The sequence below is a fragment of the Apteryx rowi genome, unplaced genomic scaffold, assembly GCF_003343035.1.
Source record: "Apteryx rowi isolate R43461 unplaced genomic scaffold, aptRow1 scaffold_263, whole genome shotgun sequence".
NCBI classification, from domain to species: domain Eukaryota; kingdom Metazoa; phylum Chordata; class Aves; order Apterygiformes; family Apterygidae; genus Apteryx; species Apteryx rowi.
Window position 1 is genome coordinate 506,567 of NW_020449008.1, and position 20,288 is coordinate 526,854.

General features: G+C 37.5%; 1 protein-coding gene across 1 annotated transcript in view; it reads right to left on the bottom strand.

The window, feature by feature from the left end:
• SCUBE1 (signal peptide, CUB domain and EGF like domain containing 1) overlaps positions 1 to 20,288 on the bottom strand; it is a 219,319-nt gene that overhangs the window by 169,411 nt on the left and 29,620 nt on the right. Inside the window, exon 3 of the mRNA XM_026067845.1 lies at positions 19,933 to 20,061. Coding sequence (XP_025923630.1) covers positions 19,933 to 20,061 — 129 coding nt within the window. The remainder of the gene's footprint in view (positions 1 to 19,932; positions 20,062 to 20,288) is intronic.

The window sequence follows — 20,288 nt, forward strand, 5'->3', positions numbered from 1 at the left end:
ACAGTCCTTTTCTTTTTTTTCTTCCCCAGGATATCTTTAAGCACTATTGCACCATATTCTCTGTATCAACATCCTCCCCACCAACAGTTCTTATTCTTTTCTGGATCTGAATCTTCTTCATAACCCCATCAGAGCAGTTTTGAGGACATAAAAAAAGGAAAGCGCAGACCTTCCTTGCCTATTGCAGAGTAGGAAGGAAAGATCAATAAGACAACTTTGTGAGAGCCTTCAACTGCGAGTCATCAGGCCTTGCTGCCCCAGGAACATTAGTGCCATCTCAAACTTGCTCCTTCAAAGTGACACACTGGCATCTAGATTATTCTCTCTGGAAGATTAGTGGAACACTTACTGAAGGAAAAAAGTCTCAGTTGATATACGTACAAAACCCAAAATTTTTCTAAAAAGTATATGGCCTTCCAAGCATTCTGTTTATAGTACCACAAAGCAACTTGAACAATTGCCTTCCAGCTCTGATGAATAATCTGAAACAAATGCAATGATTTATAAACACTTTTTTTTCTGCTCTTGATAGTAAACGCTGGTGATTTACCACTTCTGTAATGAGATAGCTCAGATTTACCACCAACCCCCAAATCCATATGCTAGATTAAAAGTTATTACCATTCAAAATCTTTAAAAAGGTTTTCTATGAGGAGGTTCTTCCAATTGTTTTCAATTACTTGCCTTGAAAATATTTTAATATGTATTTATGAAGAGAAGGAGTCGAAGAAAGGGAGCAGCTGGGATCTAGGACAACTATCTACATCTCCATCATACACATGCCTTCCAATAAATCTTGGCCTGGTGGTGTAGGATTAGCACTTTCTCTTCTTAGGTCTCAATCCTACACTAGGGTCAGGCTTTTTGGAGCACATTGCATTACTGCAGTCTTCAAGAGCAATATTACTTATTATCCACCATACCAAACAATCTATTGGTCATGACTGCCTGGAAAATATTTATTAAATTATTTACTTATTTTTTTTTTCCAATAAAATCGCTTTATGACCAGCCAATTATTAACCTATTTTAGAGAATGAGATAAAAGAGTCTTCTGAAGTTAGTAGAGGATTCCATTGAACCTCAGCGAACACAAGCTTGGATAGATCCGGCAGAATAACTGCTTCATCTAACTGAATTTCTTCAAAGTTCACAAATGAAATAGCTGCCAAAGGGCTTTTTCTTTCCTTCATCGTTTGTGCAACTCTAGTTCAATGCAGCTTAAGTTACCCAGCTGAACATGTAAACACTGGTAATGCAGTATATGTGAGACTGCATTTTGGACCACATTTTCTAGAGATTATTTCTCACATAAACAGCAAAATAAGTAGCCAGTTTTTCAGTAAAGCTCTTCTGGCTCCAGTTTTGGAGGCTCTGCATGTCAAACTGGGCCCTTGGCTGTTTTGAAAAACCAAGGGTGGATCCTCAGCAGTTTTAATTGTCGGCACTCTATGACAGTTTGCACCTGCTGGAGAACTGCCCCCAGGGCCTAACTCTAGATACAGAAAAAAAAGTCACTTCTGATGATATAAAACCTCTTTTGAATATCTGCCCTAAGCCCCAGCTAAACCCATTTTAAAGATTTTTAAAGGTATTAAGCATGAATACAAAACTTACTTTCTTTGTTACTTTTAATAAACTTTTTTTTTAGAGCAGACACATCTTCTTTGGCAATCTTTTGCACAAAATCAGCTACCACTGGTCATCTTATGCCAGACCAGGACTGTCTCCTGGGGACTGCAGCCCCAAGGCAGTGGGTGAAGCTCCCTTKCTTCCTTTAAAATTATATGGAACCTCAAATCCATTTCCTAGGCTCTTTGTCTGTCAAAAGTTGTTTCACCCAAGTTGGCCTCTCCACTTGACAGTGTGCTGATTCTTAGAGTTCTTTATCCACTGCTAATGGGATAGCTGAGCCTCAAAATCCTACTGATGATCCCAAGAAGGGAGCCTGAGCAAGGTTTCCACAAACCTACATAATCCACTCGCAGAAAGATGGAAAAAGGTTATGGCCAACCCAATGGCTGCTCCAACCCTCATCCTCAAATAGAAAAGAAAAACTGAGAGAAAGTGCGAATATGTCCTTAAGCCATTCTCCTTAACACTTTTCACAAAGAATTGTCCCATAATTGTCTCTACTAAAGGCAATCCTTGATGGAAGTTTATAGAAATAACTCAGTTACCACAGCCCTCAACTACTCCCTACCATCACAAATAAATAGTTAAAGCAACAGTCAGCGCATCGGTTATAATTGTTTAGACAGAGTTTAAAGCCAGAGTGAGAAACCTCTGCTTCCAGGGAAACTAGGGCCTGAGCTTTATTTTGGCCAGTCATCATCAAGGACCAAAAAGAATAAGGGAAGAGCAAGATCAGGGAGAGGCTGGGAAGGAAGAAAACTTTCAAAAGAGAGGAAGAGATAACAGATGCATGTATACATATACATACATATGTATATATATATATTTATATATCTGTCTGAAGCACTATGCAAATTAATGCATACCAGAATTTGCATTAGACCTCTTGCTTTCTGGACCCACCACCTTCGCATAATCAAACTTGTGCTCTATATCTTGGTAAGATGAGATCCTCTAGAGAGCGGTAGTGTGGAATAGTATTAAAGGGTAGGAAACATTACAGTTGATAAAGATGAATGTTTCATTTATTAAATAAACAAATGCTTCTGGTTTCTCATTTAATTTATCTGATGAACTTTTCAAACTAGCTCCACCAGTATTTCACCCTGATCCAGCTCAGAGCTTCCCTCAGCATTTTGCCTAAAGAAGTGATTCTGACACTGTCCTGTTTGGATACCATCTAGGGAGAAGGCCACTAATCAGCTCTGCTAGGGGCACCTGAAACCAAAACCACAGGCAGGAAGGGACAAAAGTGGAAACAGATTACCCAGAGTCAATATCAAGAATATTTTGTCCACTGTCTACTTCCTCCCATGATCTTTTCTTCCTTCCTTCTGACATTTTTCTTTTGTGTCAATATTTTCATAAGCACTCAAACCCCTCAGAAATCTGAGTCTCATTTTCAAAATCTCCACAGCATTTGGAAGCCAGAGCCCTATTCATTCACTCTTACACTAGGGTTCCTTTTTGACTTCTGAAAATAGGCTTTAGATTCATGATCCAGGGAGCTGATCCTGAAAGTTTTACTCTAAGCCAGGCTTTGAAACTTTTTGGAAGCTAAACTGCCTATTTTACTGGTGCAGAACATTGTGATAGAGAGATGGATTGCTGGTAGTGATACTCTAGACTTTCCTCAAATTTAAGCAACAAAACACCACTGAGGATCTATCGTATTTGTAAGAGAAATGATTAGCAATGGGAATATCAAAAAATGTGAATGTCTGATTTTGGAAGTTTAAAATCATTATATTCTGAATATCTCTAATTGGAAAGCTGGGATGAACATCTCATGGAAAAAAAAAAAAATCCTGGATTTACCATAGTCACAGTTATAACAAAAGAACATTTAGCCCAGCATCCTATCTCTGACACTGCCTTGTAGTGGAAACTCAGGAAAAGACCACAAAAATGGGACAGAACCATCCCTGGCACACTGTCCCAGCTTCCAGCAATCATTTACCTAGTAACCTTCCTAAACCAGTAGCTAGACCATTGCCACCCATGGACCTTTCCTGTATGAATTTGTCTAATCTCTTCTGAACTCAACATGATGGGGCAATTAGCTCTGCAATTTATTATGAGTTACATGAAAAATCATCCTTTTGTTTATTTCAAACGTGCTGCTTTATAGTCTCAATGAATGTCCCCTAATCTCATTATTTTGAGAAATAGTAAATATTCACTACCTGCCTTTTCTGTATCTTTCTTGATCTTACAGATCCCCCTCAGCCTTCTACTGCCTACCTCATCTATTCTGAGCTTGAAAGTACAGCAGTACACAAATGAGACAATTACATAATGCATTATAGAGATAATTTGAAAGACTATATCATGTCTAAACCAAAAAGTATATTGCTTTTAGACCAAACAAGTGCCCACTTTTAGAAATTAGCCTAAAGACAGCGACATTTGGCACATATTCTTCCCACTTTCCTATTCTATTCCTTCCAAGTACCATGGTGCTGCATTGGAGTGGGTATCTTGGAAGACATGATTTCAAGATAGCTGTGGAAGCCCAGAGAATAATTCCAGCATGTAGGAGTGAAGCCTGTGGTATCAGATTAGATGCTGCAGGCAGGTGTTCCTGTTGGAATGGTTATACAAGCAGTGACATGTTGTCAGTGTAGGGAGGGGGGGACACCACACCAGTTGAAGGGGGCATGAAAAATGCAATAATTGCTAATTGCAATAACTGGTAAACCATCTTTCTTAGACCAACTTTATATGAGTACGCAAAGGGAAATGTTAGAATAAAGAGACACCACTATGTACATACATAGCATTCATATCTCCAGGAGATCTGAGAGCAGACTTCACTTAGAATTTAAAAGCAGGGCCCAAGTTTTCTACCATTTGCCCATAGGCTAGAATCCTGATTTTTTGTCCTCCTTTTTAAGAAAGAAACTGAAAAAATATGGGGAAGAAAAGGAAAAAGAAAAACAAGCCCTTGAATTCAGTACTTCACTACCATAGTGGCAGAAAACTTAAAGAGACTTCTCATTGAGAAAAGATCCACTTGCAAAAAAACGGATCCTACAACAGTGAGTGTTTACTAGAGTAGACATTTAAAAACAGAAAGTGTGAAAAATTGCCTTTCCCTGAAAAAAAGAAGCACATATTACAGAAAAGAGAAACACGAAGCACTGATGATGAAGAATACTAAAAACATTCTAAAATTATCAATGGATTCTGCAAAATATAAGAGTTATTTAGAATCATTCTATTTTTTATGTATGGGGGTACAAAACCTAACAAAATGCCCATGATGTGTCCCATAGACTCCCACCTTTTATTGGACTACAATCACCTATCATCTCAATAGCTGCTGAGCAGGCTTCTTAGTGGCCTGCATAGTAATAGATGTGTGCAACTTGAAAATGGATGCTTTTATGTAGCTATTTTGTGACACACAATGGAATTCCTTAAAGTTCACACTCCACAAATACAGTTTAAATGTGACTGTAACAGATGCCTCTTATAAGCAATAATTCCAAGGAAATTTTTCATAGTGTCCCCACCGTTTTGCTAATAATCCACTTAATCTATTGAAACCGTTACTTTTGGCAACCGTGAACACAGCCAAGCCTGTATCAGGCAGAAATAATGATTCAGCTTTTCTGCAATACTCTCAGTCTGCTAGGATAATATTTGGGCTATTACAATATTGTGGTATTTTGCTCTTAAATTGGAACCCTCACCAAAAATAAGATGATAAAAATCCATGCTTTTCTATTTGCATCCCTGAGTAAACAGATTTCTTTGCTGTCTATAGTAGATAAAATATTCATTTGATTTAATGCAAGACCTCGACACTGCTGTGTGTGATGCCTGCCCATTTGCTGAGCAGAAGTAAACAGCCCTCGGGACACTGCACCAATGTTGCACAGAGTTCAAGTCTCTTGACGTCACTTGCTTATTCCTTTCTCAAACAACCRGGCACCACTGTTTGTCCTTTTAAGACACCAGAACCCTTTTCACAGCTTTTAGCATTTACAAAATAAACACCCAAGCTCCTTAATGCGACATCTTACTTGTAGCTTCTATCTTCTCATTTGGTAATCATGTCTATTTTTAGACAGACACATATACATGGTGGCCTCCTGACAACAGTGCCTAAACACAACAAAGTTCCCAATCAATTATTCTTAAATAAGTTATCCATGTTTTTGACACAGGGTTTTAAGACAACTTTGCATGAATTTGATCCTGCTTCTTTCCATCTACAGTGCCACTGTCTAGGGAATGCCAACAGTCTCCAGCCTGGAGGATCTTACTGCAAGGCTTGGACAGCCCCAGCCCCATTAGCAGTACGCTTGCAATTCTCATGGATTTCTGGGTCTCAAGACACTCAGATTTGCAATGCTGGATTAACAACCCTCTGTAACCTAGAAACAGAGAAGTTAATTACAGATGCAAACAAGCAACAGTCCTGATCAATTCAAGGAAAAATTGAGGACAACTTGAGTAAATTATCCGGTCTATTGTCATATTGTCCCGTACAATGGCCTTACAATGGCCTTGCCTCTGTGCTTTCCTTTGGAGCAACATTAACTTCTGCAGGCTCATATGAAGCAGGATTCTATATTCTTCTCCCAGGCTTACTACTGCTTATACCTGCTTCCTTTTACATCTGCTTATAGACCTTGCCAGGATCACAAATATCTGGTTTTGATTAACTCAAAATTGCTTATTTTGGTGTTGATTATTTTCCCACAAAAATGAATAACATTTTGCTGAGGGTCAAACAAAGTATATCACTTGACATGAAAAAATTGTTTTTCTTTTAATCAAAGTACTTTAGGCTTATGGCCTTGGGTTATCAGTGTCCAACATATGAAAATGAAGCATATATTCACATGGATAAGTAAAACATTTTTAGTTACATCAGATAATTTCAATACATACAAAAGAGAGAAAACCTTGTAATTCATGCACAAGCTAACCATTAATTGACAGGAGTTATGCAGAAACTGTCTATGGGCAATGTATTCCACCAGAAACCATCTTACCTTTTACTGTAAGATATCTGGTGTTGGTTATACAGGATCCTAAGTCACAGGGAAAACTGTTAAAATGTTAAGGCAAAAGGATTGACCGTCCACTGACAAATTCTGCAGCTTTACTCCTGGACTACATTCAGGTATGTAGCCCGTGTGAATTTACAAAGTGGCCATTTGTTGGAGCCTTTTTTATTTCAAGTTCTGCAGACTTCCCATTTGTCCCAGAGTTCCTTCTTTGTGATTTCAAACTTAGAGGCTCAAAGCAAAACTCAATCCACATCCAGAGTGTTCATGTCATTTCACAGCACAAGAATGACTTTTCACATTCTTTCAGTGTGCAGTCATGAACAGGCTCGGCCTGTGGTCCCGTTGGAGCCTGAAAGATGCTGAGTTATAGTCAAGAGGAGTTCTTCCAGCTATTTTTAAAGTGAGCAAAATCAAATGTCTTAAACTTCTCTAACATGTTCATACAGAGAATTTCAAATGTTTTTGTAAGCACTGAATAACACTCAGTGGCATACGGAAAATCTCAGGCCCGTTAAAGAAAATGCTGCAGTTGCACAAGGGGTTGACAACATTTCTCATACCCAGTGGGTGCTTAAAAGTTTTGAGGATTTGAGATCAGGGTGCTTAGCATCTTATATAATGAGGCCTTAAATGATTTGAGAGTAGCACAGCAAAAGGCTGGTTCCCTGTCCTGTAAATGCAGCTCCATGCCTGTTACTATAAATCACTAGTGGGACACAGAACCCATTCTTTGCTATCATATTAACACCTTTTATTGCTTCCCTGACTAGTTTCAGAAGCTGTTTCTTAGTTATATCTTCAAAATAAGCAACTGAAAGAATTAAATAAATGAAGTTTCTCAACTATTCCAAAGAAAATCAGTCAAGCTCCCCAGTTAAGTCTAAATATACCATATTCATCATATATTCAGCATATATTCATCATAAAGAATTACAATAATATTTTTCAGAAGGTAAAACTGAAGCATTGCCACTTTTGATTTGCTAATATGTATCTGAAAAATATGACTCTGGTACTTCAGTATAACAGTATAAGCAAACAGTAACGGAAAACTTTTCAGCCTGTGCTGATGTCATTCCAACCCATGTTAATGATACAACTACATTAGGAATACCTACAAAAAGTCACTTTCAGCATTTTTTGCTGACTCAGACACACTAAAATTGATTACTTCACTTTCAGGCTTGCTTGTACACTTATAAGTGCATTGCAGAAGCTTCAGAGAGGAAACCCGCCTGGATGCAATCCTGTGCAATGTGTTCTAGGTGACCCTGCTTGAGCAGGGGGGTTGGACTAGATGATCTCCAGAGGTCCCTTCCAACCTCAGCGATTCTGTGATTCTGTGAAACAGTCTTCTAGAAAAATTCTTTCCCATTCAAGCTTATTTCATCTAGAAAAATAAAAACAAATCAGCTATGCCTTTTCTAGTATGTTGTCTGATACTATAGCTAATACAAAAAAAAAAATCAGCATGGCAAACTGTATAGTCTATCCTACAATAAAAAAAATCCAGAATTTTTTTCATGAAGACCTACACAATCCTAATTTTTCAAAATGTTCAGAATAAAGCCAAAGTTTTAGGTGTTGCAGAACAGAAATCTTGTCCTCTCTGCACAGCTCTTCTTATGAGAGGAAAAAAGACATGAAAGCATGCTCACTAACCTATGACCTAGAGTATGCCAAGTTAGAGTCTCCTAGAACTCTGGATGCTCAGCTCTTGCTGATGAGTGCCTGTAACACTGCCATTTAAATAAACTGAGTAAATACAACTTTCCATTCTTTTAAACTCTTCAGTTCTACTTTAATTCTGCTTTAAGTAAGGTATAACCATGCTGCTGAAGGGATTGTTCTATAGCCTAATATTCACTGCTGTTAGAACTTTCTCTTCAGCTAATATTTTCTTTTGTTAAGATGTAAAGTGGAACAGCTTTGCCTTGTTTCTCACTTCTATTCCTATTCTATGATACAGTATCATATGTTCACTCCAGTTTTACTTATTTAATAAGTGTATTTTAATTGTTTTCAAACATTTTCTTCCATATCCCATACAGTCCCTTAATCAATTCTGCTTTACTCTTAAATCCTCCAAATTCGCTAAACAATCTTTCTTGCACAATGTCCAATGACTTTTTAATTAAATTTTTATTATGAGTTATTATTATATAGATGTTAACTACAGTCTTTGCAAAGCTATATTAAAAGATGCTACCATCAACTTTCTATGTTTCTTCCTGCCCAYTTTTCATGCAAAACTACATATTGTCCTCTGATATAATTTGAATAAGAAATGTGTACACAGGGAATAATTTCAAATACTTGAGAAGGATCTAGACTGAAATCAGCAGAAGCTATTGGAAGAAGTAAAAACAATCCTGGATCCTGGTCTTGCAGTCTGATCCAAACTTTTAAGTTTGCACATTGTACATTGAAGTAAACAGGATAACATCAAGATACACAAATCTGTGGAAAGCATTAGAGAGCAAAAGCAGGATACTATAGAATGCCAAGATTCTGGAATCTACTTAACAAGTAGACAAACTTCTTGTCTACTACTTTTCTACAAGTAGACAAAAAATTCACTACTAACCTTTCCTGTAGTGCTCACCCATACTAGAAAAGAGTTCTGCTTCATTTTCTAATATAGCAGGCAATTATGCTATATTTGCACTGCAATTATGTAGCAGTTATTCTTTTTGATGGCTATTTCTCAACTATATAAATCATACCGTTACCAGGAAGTCTAATGAAAAGATCAGTCAACAAGGTTATTATACTTAAATTTTACAAGGGTATTTCTTAAATAAGAGTTATAAATATATACCTAATGAAATTTCCATCTATAAGAATGAGTGAAATCTAATTATTAAAGCACTGCCAAGACCTGATTGCATCCTAAATACAGTATAATGACAGTGACTGTATTTGAAATCACATACCAAAGGACTTCACTGGTCTCCACTTTTGTCTGATATCTTCTTCTAATCCATATGAGTTCAGTGTTTTAATTGGATCTACATAATTTCGAGGATTGACAGAAACCCCTTTCCATGAGTCAAGGCTTGCAGGTCATACAGATCTGACTGGCCAACACATATACAACAGGTTGAAATCCTGTACCTTTCAGGTGAATGCATGCTTCATCTTGCTTTAAGAGCTGAACGCAATGTGGCTCCCAAAGTTCTGATTAATTATAATATATTTTATAGCATTTCTGTTAAGGTGTATATCAATATAGGCCACATCAGTTGAGATGAATAGCAAAAGCAGATGAATTAACTAATGATGGGAAACTAACATAAACAAGCTAAAGCAGTAAGGATGCATAATGCAGAACAAAACTCTAACTTTGCTAAACTGAGTCACAGCCATCTAGAGCCATGTTAGCCCAAATAAGGGTATCCATATAGGCTTTAACATGGTTTAACTTGCACATATTAACTTCACATTCTAAGCTGATTTTTCTTTACTTTACTGGGTGTTCCATGTAGAGAAGTCCTTAGTGTGATTGATTACCTCCTCCAGGGACTAAGTATTAAAAAAAAAAAAAAAAATCAAACAACAAGAAGACTTCAGAAACAAGAGACTGAGATTGATGCTCCTGTCACATAGCTCCTGGTTTCTTAATTTATTATGACAGTCTGAGAATCTAACTTTACAGCTGACAGCGACCAAGATTTATTCCACACTTTTGATTATTTCCCCATACCTAACAAAAAGCCTTGGAACTAAGCTGATTTATATTCTCTCTTGTTTTGGTACTTCTCAGAGCACATTGGCTTAAAAAAGCAAACATATGGCAAATTAACATGTAAAGAAAGTTATATCTCATTTGAACACAAAAGATTAATGTCAGGTGACCAAACATTAGAGTACTTCTCAAGGGACAAACTTTCAGATACAGAAATACCAAAAGCAGGATTTTATAAATGCAGTGTGTTTGGATCCCAGCTTCAGAAAAGGCTGAATATTGGAGCTCTTTCCATCAACCACCTTAAGAACTCCTTACTCCCCATTGGATTTCCAGAGTGAAACTGGATGTATTTTCAAATTTAGTCTTCAATTTTGAGCTCCAAACTTCCTATGGCAACTACCCAATTTTCAAAGGTGCTGATTAACTTAAGTCTGTGGAACTGCATCTGTGAAAAAACAGGGACTAGTTAATCTGAGCTACAGTAGATGTATACTTTAGGATGAGAGCAGTCACACCCCCAAAATACTATTTCTCTCTAGTGTCTTCAAGGGGAGTACAGGCAGATGGCTTAGATGCAGATATTTACACTGTCAGCTGAATCAAACCCTAGGATACCCAAAGATTAAGAAGCCCTCAAATTACGAATCACTTCTAGAAATGCAGGCCTTGACTTCTTGGTAGTTCAACACTTTTCAACTTTGTATGCAGACATGCTGATAATGATCCTTATACATCCTCGATGGAACCTGACATCAAGCGAGGGGACTGCTATGGCTTAGAGACTGGAAATTTCCAGTTACCAGACACCATGAAACTAAACCTGATTGCTAGAAGGGGAACATCATCAAAACTAATATTATAATTATAATCCCATCTCAGAGGGGAGATTTAACTAATTAATAGGACTGTCCACTACCCCTTGTAGCATCAAGACCCTCACAATATGCAGGCAACCATGCAATAAATATAAGCATATATGTACAGAAGATATATGTAAACATCTAATACAGAAGTGCCTATAGAACATTTATTCCACATCCTGCCTATTAATATTTGCACAGCACTTAGTCATCAGTTAGTGGAAAGCATTGCAGAATAGCAGTACACATTATAAAATCTGATGCATGTCTCTGTACCACAAATACTAGATACTTTAAATGGCTGTGATGAATCACTGCTGTTATCATTGATCTGATGTACAGATCAAGCAAGACTGATAAAATATCTGAAACAGTAACACAGTAAAAATTAGTTCCCTGAAGAAACATATCAGAAAGCAAATTTCTTCGTCATTTAGGGTTGGGTTTGAAAAACAAACAACTTCGGAAACGTGCTCAAGTTTTTCACCCTGAAAGAATTCAGTTAGTTGTGCAATTTGCAGTGTGTATTTTTGTTAATGCATCCACTGTAGCCTGTCTAGGGGAGGTTCAGTGGGATCCATCTCCAAGGGTCCCCCAATCCCAAGGTTCTTATTACACTTAAATGACCCCAACTCACTGCCATTCACCTTTTGCAGGCATACAGAACACAAATGTACAAAACACACAGATCCGATCCATTTATTGTTAAAACTTGCATTTCAACCCTTTTCATTCTGTCTGTAAGTATATAGGATCAGATAGGAGCCCATTCCCATCCTGTTGCTGGGCCCATCAAATTTAGAACAGATCTCCCCTCCACCCCAGCCATTGAGCCCTGATTTGGGAGTCTGGCCTCCTTCTCCTAAGATGTCAAACAGCTGCAAAGTCCTGAGGTTCTGCTCATGGAAAACTCTCACCAAAATCACTGGAAATGAGTAAGAGCTTCAAGATTTAGAGTAATAGCTTTCTCTAAAAAATACCATCATTTTAAATGTGTTCTAATAAACATGAAGAGTTATGAAAAGAAGGCTAGTGAGTTTATTCAACCCTCCTCCACCTGCCAAGGAGTTTAAGATTAGCAGCCATGAAAATCTGTAAGAGAATTTATGACTATTATTATATTATTAGAGGCACTGCTGATATGTTAGAAGAGGACAATACTAAATGGTTGGCTCACCTAACAGTCTCCTGGAATAAGGATAGAAGGGCAAGGAAAACTGGAAGACAGCCAAATAAATGGTCCATTTCTCAGCTTCTTTTTAAAATATTTGTTTTTATGAAATTAAAAAAAAAAAAGCTTTCCAAAAGCTGTTTAGTTTTCTATTAAAAATGTTCACATTAAAAAAATTCTATTTGAACTGTTGGGAAACATAAAGAAAAATAAACATCAGTAGTAGAAGCATTCATTTGGAGTTCAAGCAAGCAACACATTGCACACAGCTGTCTGGAGAGGAAGAAAAATAAAGCTAAATGAAAAGGAAGGCACTGCTCTCTGTAATCACACCAGTGATTTTGTAATCTTAAACCAGTTATGTACCACTTCTTGACATTGTGCATCTGGGAGCTTTAGGAATGATTTCTCAAACACTTGCAACTCTCCTTCCACTTCACGCTGTTATGCAGATTAGCCCATAACCTCCCTCCCAGTGTATATATTCAGAAAAAAGGAGGGGCAGTAATAGGTAGATTTCGCTTTCTAATTACTTTTTTTTTTTTTGAAAGAAAAACGTAGAGCAGTGGAACATTCACTGAAGAATGATGAACTGAGTAACGTGATATACATACACATACATACATACATACATAGTGTTCTTTTTTTAATCTGACGGAAATTGTAGATTACAACCATCCAGTCAGGAATCAAGCTAGCATGTCAGAGTTAAGACCCCTCTTCTTTTAAAATGAACCAATGGATCTTAAAAGAGCACAGCAGGACAGGAGTTTGGATTTAGATTTTGACCTCACACCTTAGAAGAAAAGAAAATGTGATTTCAAACATGAACCTAATTTCTGTACTGATTTGGGATCTCAAGGATCATTTTATAATGGGCGGATGTCATTTGGAGGCCTGAGTATCTGCTCCTGATTTGTCTCAGGAGTTTCTCCTTTAGCTGCAGGCTCCCAAACACCATGCTGTGACTGTTGCTCTCCCCCACCTGCCAGGGCTGGCAGCCTGGGACCTCTTCTGGAGCAGGTTCAGTTGCTCCAGGGGAAGCGCAACTTCTCCTTTCCCACAGAGGCTTCCATGTGACTCAATCACTTTGTCAAGAAATGCAAAATATTATTTGAGAACAAACAAATAAAGCAGGTAATGTCCACGTTTCAGAATGGAAAATCAAGCCTTCTGTCCAAAGCCCACCTTCAAGTTTCAGGACATAACCAGGATTTAGTCAATGAATTTTTAAGCTGACACAGCACTTGTGTATTTGTTCACCACACTGAACACTCAACTCATGCAAAGAGCTCTGTAGAATCTATAATGCACACTAGTAATAGCATTCCTGATTTTATTTATAATCAGAAGTTCACTCTGCTTCCTAAGACCATTCTGAATCACAGAGACAGGATTAATTGTTGGAGAGCCCTAAACTATACTGCATCACCAAAACCAGCTCCTACAGTTATTTTCAGAAGGTCTGACATACAAGAAAATTACCTGAGATATCATACTATACGTGTCCGAACTTCCTAATTCTGTTATCTTTCTGTAAATAGGAGAAATCAGAGTGACAAAGAATATTTGAAATGTGGGTATGTAAGCAGGGATTCAGAAGTGTAAGGCTATGTTGCAGACATCCAGACATGCTGTGTGAAGACCAGAAAGTCACTGAAGCTGTTTGCCTTGGTTCCTCATCTATAAAAACAAGGAAAATTATATGTCTTTTCCTTACAAGATTGTTGTGAGGACAAATCTATTAGTGTTTGCTGAGTGTTCATATATGTTCTTATACCACAGCAACCACTACCACAGAAAAGCCTATAAATAAAATAAATACATCTCTAAACAGATTACTATAAATTTTTTGTCCACATTCTATAGTATCTTGTTTGATAGCTTCTAACAACAGCTTACAACCTACTCAAGTGCACTTACTAATTAGAGAAATTATAAAGACCAGAGGACTTCATGAAACCGATGCTAATCTCTAAAACAAAGAATAGCTACAATGAATGCAACCCAGAAGCAAGAAGTATTTTTGCAATAATGCAATGCTTACTCCCTATTAAAAGAGGACCGCGACAAATCAGAGCTGCGGAGAAAATTAAAAAAAAAAACAGAGAAAGATGGGTAGTACTTCATAACTATTCATATTCATATCTGAACAGATATGCAAAAGAAATTGTCACTACATGCAATTCCATTCTTTGACTTGAAATATTTTTCACACACAGATTGGTTTGATTTACAGAAATCATAGAGTAATGTCAGTTTTAGGAAGAATTCCCTAATTATGTGTATACAAAACCATGCCTTCAGGAAAAGAGAGCAGAATTTGGAGGAGATTCTTCTCATGTAATAAGCAATGGCAGTCACCTTTTCCTTCTGTATGTTTTTCCTGCACAATGCTTTCTTCTCCCATTTTTTCACATTCTGATCACAGGTGGGTGAATTCCAGAAGGCTTGAAACATTTGGAGTATCAGTTGATGTGTGAGCCCTTTGGCAAGGAACTCTTGTGAAGCAAGGCTCTCAGCTTCTCCATCCAAATACATGTGGCGTTCTCCTCTACTTTCTATTTTCAGATGCTGAATAACTTTGAAAGACTTAGTCAGGAATATCAGTGAGAACTGCTTTCAGCAAGGTGTCTAGCAAGCTTTTTCTGGATAAATCCCAAGGTTTAGTAATCCATTATAAGCCTCAAACTCTCTTCTCTTATTTGGTGATGCTTCAGATCAACATAGCACATAAGACTCTCCCAGAAAGATTACATTTTTATACAGTAGGAAAGAAGGTAAGATAATGGTACTCCGTATGAGAGTTCTTTAGAAGAAAGGAAAAATAATTGAACTCCCTCTCTGAATTTCCCAAATGGAATAACCAAACACAACTGCACTACTTCATTTGCTTCAGCATGGCTATGAAAAACAATCAGCAAAATTCCAGTTCTTTGCAGCAGTCTTTTTTTGACTTGAAGACTATTACACCTTCTTTTTCATTGTCTCTTCCCTAGAAGAAAATTATTTGTTTTCTTCCATTCTCTCCTCATTAGCCATATTTTCTAGATCAATGATTATTCTCACTGCTCTCTTTTGGCTTCTTCAAAGTGCAGTGCCCCAAACTGAACTGAACGAGCTGAAGCCTTATCAGTGCTGACAGAGTAGAAGGGTTTTTTGTATATGACAATTCCCATCACAATAGTTGAAAGTAGACTGAAAAAAACAGGAAATTCTCTCCTTACCCTCTTGAGTGCATTCTGGAGCCGCATCGTGCCGGCTGTGTCAAGCTCTCCTGAAATTCTCCCCGAAAAGGAGAACAAATTCTCAAGCCTTCTCTACTGCAATCACATCCATATATCTCAATTCATACTACAGGCAGGCTTACATCTCCAGGCTCAGTCCACCTCCGCTAGCAATTCTGCTACCAAGGGACTCTCTTACAAAAAGCCTCCAATAGGACACAGAGAAAGAGGATAAGTATACCCAACTGTCAAAGAAGCCTCAGTTCAATAATGTACTTAGACATATGTGAAAGTCCGGTCTTCTCAATCTTATATCAAGAAAGCCATACAAATTACTAACAACTTTAAGTGTCATGCTGAATCACAGCAGCGGGGATATTTTGAATAAGCCGTTTTAAAGGTTATTAAGTCCTACCCATGGATACTCTGTAGTGCAGATGCACAGATTTTATTGGATATCTGAGAAAGAATCTGATTTACTAGAAACAAGATGGGTTAAGTGTTCAGGAATGACAGGAAGGATGATCAGTTATCCCATGATCTCTTTTAAAGGAAAGAGAGAATGGAAATTGACAGCATGCCTCAACATGTAAAAGACATAAAGAAGAAAAAAATCAATTTATCAATAAGTTCATTAAAAAAAAGATCAAAGAGGAAAGAACATCTGGACCAGTGAGCTAACTGCTTATAAAAAAGCCCAGACCGGTATTTCATATAGGAGAGAGGAAAACATATTTCATGACTGGTTTCAAATGAAGGATAAAGAAAACTTATTGCATGAGACCAAATATTAGTCTTGCATCCACCGAACAGAATTTAGAGCAATTTTAAGAAAGCACTACTGCTATTTCAAGTGATTGCAGTGCTAAAATAAATTATTTTTATCCAGACAAGGATCTCATCATAGCTTGAATTCCCCATGGTGTCATTTCATGTTATATTTGAGAAATTCCTCAATAAAAATGTCAAATAGAGAGGGAGCTGAGTTCCCCTGAGGACAGTTTTGGACACTTTCCAGTACAAATTTTAGCCATGAAATCTTAACCAAACACCTCCTCCCAAAAAATAAATAAATAAGAAAATTCACTTGATTAGAAAGTGAGAAATGCTGAAACGGGAACACAGGAAAAAACACTTAACCCATCAACCTCATCTGGTCTAATCAGTTGTGAATACTCAAAATTTATTATTTATAAAGAACATTGTAATCATCTTGCTACACTGACGTTACTAGAAAGACATCCAGTGAAGGTTTAAAAAGGAATGTAACCCCTGACAAGAAGACATGGCTTAAGATTTTGCACAGACTTCCGTCAAGCAAGACATGCAGAAATCCTGATGTAGCTGTCTTCTCCATTACAACTTGTTTTCTAGAGGTTCCTAGATGGTCTACAGGACTATAAATGAACTATCATGGGGTCACCATCCCTAGATCTTCTATCTCAAATTGCTAGACATAAAGATTCATAAACACAGAAATCTTTATGTGATAAAATGCAGCAGAGGTCACTGAGAGAGCAATTCAGCTGTCCAAACACAGGAATGTGATGCCATTTCAGATTCCTTAGATTATCCCATCTGGCCTCCAGCTCTGGAGTTCTACTCCAGATTTACTTCTGTAGATCCCATGTCACATCTGCCAGCTCTATGGGGATATCTCAGAGGACTTATGGTGTCTTAACTGGCATGAGACACGTAAGCTTAGGCAGTTGAATTGCCCCCTAAGAGTCCTTGCTGCCTGGCTCCCCATGCAGTGTCAAAATGGATCCCAACAGCAACACCTGCAAGGCCAAAAGATGGGGGAGAGCACAGGAAAAGAATCTAATCTTGGGTCTCACCTAGCAAATCCACTTCCATCCAAGCACATGCATTTTCATGGTGTTGAATGAAATGGCAGTTCAGGCAGGGTTTTCAAAATCAACCTACAAGGGTTTTACAGGCTCATCTACAAATTCTATGGAAATGAAATAAGTCTACATAAGATACACTACAACCCTACTTAATGTATATATAGTTTTAATCTCAGAATGCTTATCAAATCTGAGTTCATGCAGAATGGCCAGACCTAGTAAGACTTGCATGGCCACTGCTGAGATTAAAATCTTCAGTTTCAGACCTTACAGCCAGGCACTTTTATCATCAGTAAATTCACTAAAGTTTTTTAAAAAGGGAGAAGGAGGAACGTGCCTTGATTCCCTCTTCAGTTCCTCTATGCTAGAGCAGTTATTTTACTGACTCATATCAAAAACCAGTTGAAAATATTCCATCTGCATTTGAGGAGCAGATCCTTCCTTAGTCCACGGTCCCAAAATTAGGAAGGCAATGGTGATCTCTTTTAGTGTCCTAAAGTTACATCCTGCAAGAAAGGGAGCCCTTTGCTATCATTCCCACTCATCTTCAGTTCACTGAACCTCTTCTAGAGGGAACACAGCTCCTAACATTTTGGGGGGAATGCAGAACATCAGCTTAGAGTGGAATGTGAATACGGACAGACACTGAATCTGACAAATCTGTGAGATTTCGTGGCAAGCCTTGGATCAAGACTTTGAACCATAACTGTCAGTTCTACACAACAGTTTATATTATTCTAAGTCTTTCATTTTCCACAACCAAGTGGTTGAATAGAAATCAGTGAACAAAAACATGAGAAATTTGGCTGTGTATGTCCAACCTGCATGGAGAACCAGGATCAGAGAGCAACAATACAGACAGCAGGAGAGGTCCAATAAAATTCTGCAGGCCTCCTAAAGTTTTCATCCTTTATCAGGTCACTCCTTCTGATGCTCATATTTGCTGACCCACTTTTCTCTACTATTAAGGGGATCATTGGGAAACAAAGATGAAAATAGCAAGCTGTTTGAAATAATGTACGTGCACATTTATTTAAATTCCAAATAGTTGTACTATTTGATTATGCTTGTGTCCTCTTTTATTAAGAGATATTTATGAACGTTAGTGTAAATATAGTTTTTCTTAATTTTTTATATGAATGGTTGGCTGCTCTTTGTATAAGAAATGCTTCTTGCACAATTAATCCTTTGACCAGCTCAGGTTGAGACAAAAAAATCCATTTAGTCTGTTCTATGATAAATGAAATTTGGAAATTTGAGTCAAAAACCTGTCAATGGCCAGGATGTATAAGCCATCTGAACAAATACTACTCAGTTTGAAAACGAACCAAGCAGGAAATATATCTACTGAAAGGCCAGCCGAAAAGTTGCTTGGAAATTCTAGTTGTTCCATAGCTTCAGTGAGTGTAGACTGATGTTACTGGACATTATTATTTCTGGTTCACTACCTGATTTCCTGATTTTCACTGCAAAGGATCTCAGCCTTTACCATAGCAAAGGTGTCGAGTGACACAGATGACATACCCCTTTCATTATTATTTTATACACATCACCCTGAAATGAATTTGTGATTGTATCAAACAGTGGTCATTGTATTTACATTGGGAATTTGGATAAAGATAGTCCCTTGTAAAGTATATTATACGCCTGGATAAACAGACTGGAAAGCAAACAACATAGGGTACTAGGATTTAGCCAAAATGACTACCAAATAAGCAGATACGGGAAAGAGGACGTAGGGGTCAGAAAGCTCATTTCCAAGTAATTTGTGTGAAGAAATTTAACACAAAACAAACACTTTTTTAGTTTATAGGATAAACCAAACCCATTCAAAGCAGAGGAATGGGCAGGAATCAGAATCCCAGATCCAGTGACCTCAGACTGCTGAAGCAATTAAGATTCTGCTCAGAACCTATTTTTGTACAGTTAGTGGACTGTGTCCATCTCCTTTATAAACAGCTATTACTGATAACTGTTTCTTTGCCCTATGCTATTGCCTAAGAATTCCTTCATCACACTTGTACTATTATCATTCAGTAATGTATGCTCATACAGAACATCCTAGTACTGTATTACCGTAAAAGTTAAAAAAGAGGGAAGAGGAGCTTTAAAGTTATGACTGGAATTATAGAAGTTGGAAGAAACAGACAAAGCATATTTAAGAGGGTGGGACCAATTACTTTTCTTAAAAAAAAAGCCCAAACATCCAGCATATGGTTTTGAGGTGTTTTTTTTTTAAACTGTATTAGAGATAGGCAAACTGATTTGAATATGTTTAGGATGAAGAGTGCCAATTTTAAGGGTCTGATACAAACCACACTGAAGTCAATGTGCAGACTTCAACTTATCTGGTGGAGTCTGGATCAGGTCTTTACTGAAAACATGTATCAGATGACAAAATGCTACAAAAATATCAGGCTTTCTTACCACATCCATGAAAGGAATCCTTCTTGCTGGCATTCACTACTTACCAAGACAGTTATGGCCATCGTGGGCTAGCATGAACCCATCATAGCACGTACATCTGTAGTTGCCTGGAATGTTGATGCACTCATGGACACAACCCCCATTGTAGAAGTCATTTTCACACTCGTCAATATCTAAAACAAAAGAGAAGGAAAAAGAAGATTTTGTAAAAAGAAAATCCAAAAAACACAGGAAACTTATCCAACTAAGCCCAGTCTTTGAACATATGCATGTTCCTTATCACTCTATATACTCATATTGCATATTTCATCCAACAGAAGGTTCATGGAATTACTGACTGAACATATCAGATACAGATACAACTGAACTGCAGCAATCTTGTGTACTGAACACTTTTTCA